The sequence below is a fragment of the Pteropus alecto genome, unplaced genomic scaffold (assembly GCF_000325575.1).
Source record: "Pteropus alecto unplaced genomic scaffold, ASM32557v1 scaffold88, whole genome shotgun sequence".
NCBI lineage: Eukaryota > Metazoa > Chordata > Mammalia > Chiroptera > Pteropodidae > Pteropus > Pteropus alecto.
The window spans coordinates 2,857,708-2,861,851 of NW_006494611.1; the positions used below are offsets into that span (position 1 = coordinate 2,857,708).

At 45.3% G+C, this 4,144-nt stretch overlaps 1 protein-coding gene across 2 annotated transcripts in view; it reads left to right on the forward strand.

The window, feature by feature from the left end:
- The first annotated feature begins 67 nt into the window (after window positions 1–67).
- LOC102896667 (endothelin-converting enzyme 2) overlaps window positions 68–4,144 on the forward strand; it is a 29,229-nt gene continuing 25,152 nt past the window's right edge. The window contains exon 1 of one of the 2 annotated variants that reach the window (XM_006925776.3): window positions 68–745. In XM_006925776.3, coding sequence (XP_006925838.2) covers window positions 421–745 — 325 coding nt within the window. In that variant the 5' untranslated portion in view covers window positions 68–420. The remainder of the gene's footprint in view (window positions 746–4,144) is intronic. The other variant, XM_006925782.2, reaches the window with a different exon arrangement.

Consider the following 4,144-nt stretch of genomic DNA (forward strand, 5'->3'; position numbering starts at 1 on the left):
ATTGAACCTCTGCCAGAAAAACAACCTTCCTGCCCGCCTACCCCCGGCCCCTCTCCGCCCAGCATAACACTTCATCTGTGTTGGGAAACCTCGTGTTCATGCCAGTCTTTCCTGGAGGGCAAAACTTGTGTCACTCCCCTCCTGCCATCCCTCAGTGCCTTCCGGGTGCTCAAAACTGGGAAGAAGTTAATCTTCTATTAATTTTCAGACTTAATAGAAGGAGCCGGTCAAATCGAAAATATGAGAGGGGGCACTGATGAGCCAAAGTGCGTCTCACACCAGAAACGTGGCTCTCAGAAGTGAGTGAGAAGTACAGCGAAAGGACTCAGGGTCTGGACGATATGTTTTCCCCAACCGGAGTATTCTTTGAAGAGCACTTCGCACAGGACGGAAGTTCCACGTGTTTATGTTGAGCAACCGATGTTAAAGGGCGGAGACACAAAGGCCACGCCTCCTCCTTCATTCCACCATTCCGATTGGCTACATACGCGAGCCAAGCCCCGCCTAAAAGTGCTGGCCAGCTCTCCTACAGGCCCCGCAGCAGCAAGCATGGCCTCTCCTGGGTCCCTGGGTCCCCTGCCGGAGTTACCAGAGCAGAACTGCAGGTACCGAGAGGTCCAGTACTGGGACCAGCGCTACCGGGGCGCTGCCGACTCTGCCCCCTACGAGTGGTTCGGAGACTTCTCCTCTTTTCGTTCCCTCCTAGATCCGGAGTTGCGGCCCGAGGACCGCATCCTCGTACTAGGTGGGTAGTCCCGGCGCTGCCCAGCCCAAGTGGAGTTGACTAGACCGGCTCCACCCCGGCCTGTCCCCGTTCGCTTTCCTCGCGTCTGTCTGCCCTTCTCAGGACGCCCCAGTCAGGAGTCAAGATCCGGTACCTTCAGAATCTCGGCAGTAGTGAGCTGGGGCAAACAGGAGCCAAGAGATTCTTAGTTCGCTCCCTTCCGCCTCCCAGAGAAAGACAGTCTGAGTGTGAGCGTGATAGGTGGCCCAGAGCCCCGTTCTGAACCTTTGGAAGGCGGCCTCCAGCTGGAGAGGTTCTAGTTCAAGTCTCAGCACTAGTTGGCTCTATGACTTAGGACAAGTCGTAAACCCGTTCTGAGCCTGGGATTCACTTCTAGAAATGGGACTGCGAGCTCAAGTTGGATAAGGCACATTCAGGCACCGCGAGCATAATGCCTACCGCTTTTCTGTTTGTGCTGATGGGCACCGGGAGCCATTGTCACCTAGATTTATCACTCTCCAAGCTCTAACTAAAACTTGGGCCTGTGCCCCGGCTACAATGCGGATGAGGACAGCGCCTTCTGAGGTCAGAGAGGAAATTGCAGCCGAGTTTGGTGAGATTCCCCCAAAAGGAACAGGTACTGGGATGCAAAGTGGGCCTCTGAGAGGTCCAGCAGCTCCCTCGGGGTTCTCTCCCACTGCCAGTCTTGGGGGCTCTAGTGAAATTTGAGCAACAGATTTCCTTCCAATTATAGTTTTTATTTTGGTGTTTGTAAAAGCATATATGTTTAAATGAAACATTTCATACATAGATAAGAGACATCTATAATGCAGTATACATAGAGTGTAAATAACAAATCTAATATGTGTGTGTTTACCCTACTCAGTTTGAAAAATAGAACATTCTTAGGACTAGAAAGGAAGTATAAACTAGTGCTTAAGAACTTGTACCTGGAGGCAACCAATACTGTTGGAATCTAGGCTCATGTAATCTTAGATGTGGGATAACGGGCAGAATCATGGAATCTTAGCTATGTAACACCGGACAAAATACTTAAATTCCTGTGCTTCCTTTTTCTCAGCCTTACAAAAAGAATAATAATACTTATTTATTGGATTTTAAAGATGATTGAGTAAGAAAAAATATCTAACACAAAGTCTGGCAAAATAAAAAGCCCCATATATGCAAAGTTTTCTGTGTGGTCCTCCCACACCCGTTCCCCCCAGAGGTAAAAACTCTTTAAATTTTGTGCTTTTAAACCATTGCATTTATTTATAGAATTACCATAGATCTGAGTTTTTTAAGTTTTAGCATGCATCAGAATCACCTGTAAAGCTGCACTCAATCCTGAGATTATAATTCCAGGGATAGTCTAAGGTGGCTCCTAGGACTCTGTTTTCCAACAAGTCCATAGCTAATTCTCATGCTGGTGATTGGCAGAGAAATACTGCCTTAAAATCTTTTCAATGGAGAGGTATCCTTTTCTGGAGAGAGGGGAGAAAAGTCTAAAAATCAAAAAGGAAAACTTTCCAGGCATTATTTCTAAGATCTAAAAAGAGGACTCACAACTTGGGGAGTACTCTATGTTACATTCCACCTAAACAGATGAATTGAGCATCTGATAGGTGCTAGGGAATGTGCTAGGCCCTTTCTAACTCGTTTAACCTTTATGACAACCCTGAGGGGTGAGTGATAAGTATTACTAGACTTATTCTAGGTTAGAGGTCAGTAAAGTCTTTCTGAAAATGGCCAAATAGTAAATATTTTGGGCTTTGTGGGCTGTACAGTTTCTGTCACAACTAGTCAGTACTGCTGTTGTAGGAAGAAAGCAGCCGCAGAATACGTTAGTGAATGAGAGTAGCTGTGTTCCAATAAAAATCTTTATTTACAAAAATAGGCAGCAAACTGGATTTTGTGTCCCCTGCTCCAGGTCATTGTCTCAGGTCGAGTCCAGAAGCAAATCCTAAGATTAGGATTGATATCCCAGTCATTTGTTAGGGCGGTGCTCCCAGGAGAAATTGGTAAGAGGGTGAGGGAACAGAGAAGAGAAAAGGCCAAGCAGGATTGTGGTCACAGGCAAAGTTTCCTTGAGGGTAGTTTCAGTCTGAAGAGTCACAGATGCAAACTGTTAGAAGCAAGCACACACCAAAACCTAGGGACACTCCAAGGGGTTCTGGTCAGAGCACTAACACTGTCCACTACTGTCATGCAGCAAGTAAGTGGTGAGGCAAGAGTGCCATCTGCTGCATCACACATATGGACATAGAAAGACATCTAGAACTCTGTTGAAACTGGTAAAATGACTACACAGTGAATTATAGCTTAACGGTCATATTGATATAGCTAAAGATAGAATGTTACAACCAAAGATGAGTAGACCTCTTGAAAACTGGGAGACAGTTTAGTATAGTGGATTAAAAGCTCTGGTTCTGGTGTGAGACAGGCCTGTGTCCAAATTCTGATTCTATCACTGGATCATGTGACCTTGGGAAAACTCCTTATCCACTTTGGTCAGTCTCAGTTTTCTCACCTAGAAAATAGTAATGATAATAATAGTTATCTTCTATATGAAGGTACTAAGAAAATAAACTGAGATAATTCTTATCAAATGCTTAGCATAGGACCCAGTGTTCAATCACTGTTAGCAATCATTATTATTATTGAAAATGGTAATCAGAGGGGCAGTTTCTCACAGACTGTTCAGAAAACAGAGTACCCTGTCTGAGGACTTGTGTATCTGGCCCCTATGTCTAGAATATCTGCATAGCAGATGAATAAGGCTGCCCCAACTTTGCCATCATTATACGTCTTTGATTCCCCTTCTTTGACTCCATGCTCCCAGGAATCTTCTGATCATAATTTGGCTTCAGTTTGTATTTCTTATATTTAGAGAAGACACTGACCAGAGGATTGACTGTCAAGTCCCCATGGTGGCTATTTTTCCTGTTGTAAATTAGTGAATTGGTATTTTGGCTTACACCTGTCTCTGTGTTGGCATAGCATGCGCATAGCTCTGGACTCCCATGTTATATGTTCTTGGATCTAGCTTAATTCTCTAGGGTCTTCTCAAGCCCCATCTCAGTTGCTAGCTCCAAATCACTGAGGCAGCAGGATCAGAAATCACTGCTTTTTAAGTATGACTGTCCCTATCGTCAGATTTTGTTCTTCATCTTTAGTGAAGTTCTTTTGGAAGATGCCATTCTTTTACCAAGGAGAATAAAGGAAGAATATTTCGGTTTGTCTGCAGTTGGACAGAGCTCTGCAGGCATATGAGGTCAGCTGTAGGGTGGTAAGGGGGTTGTGGGACAGTGAACCCAGTGAGATTTCAGCCTGCACTGAGTTAGGATCTCCTGTTCAGCCACCCTCACTTCCCATCCCATGTGGTGTATCTACCAGAGCCTGCTGTAGAGAAGCATGCTT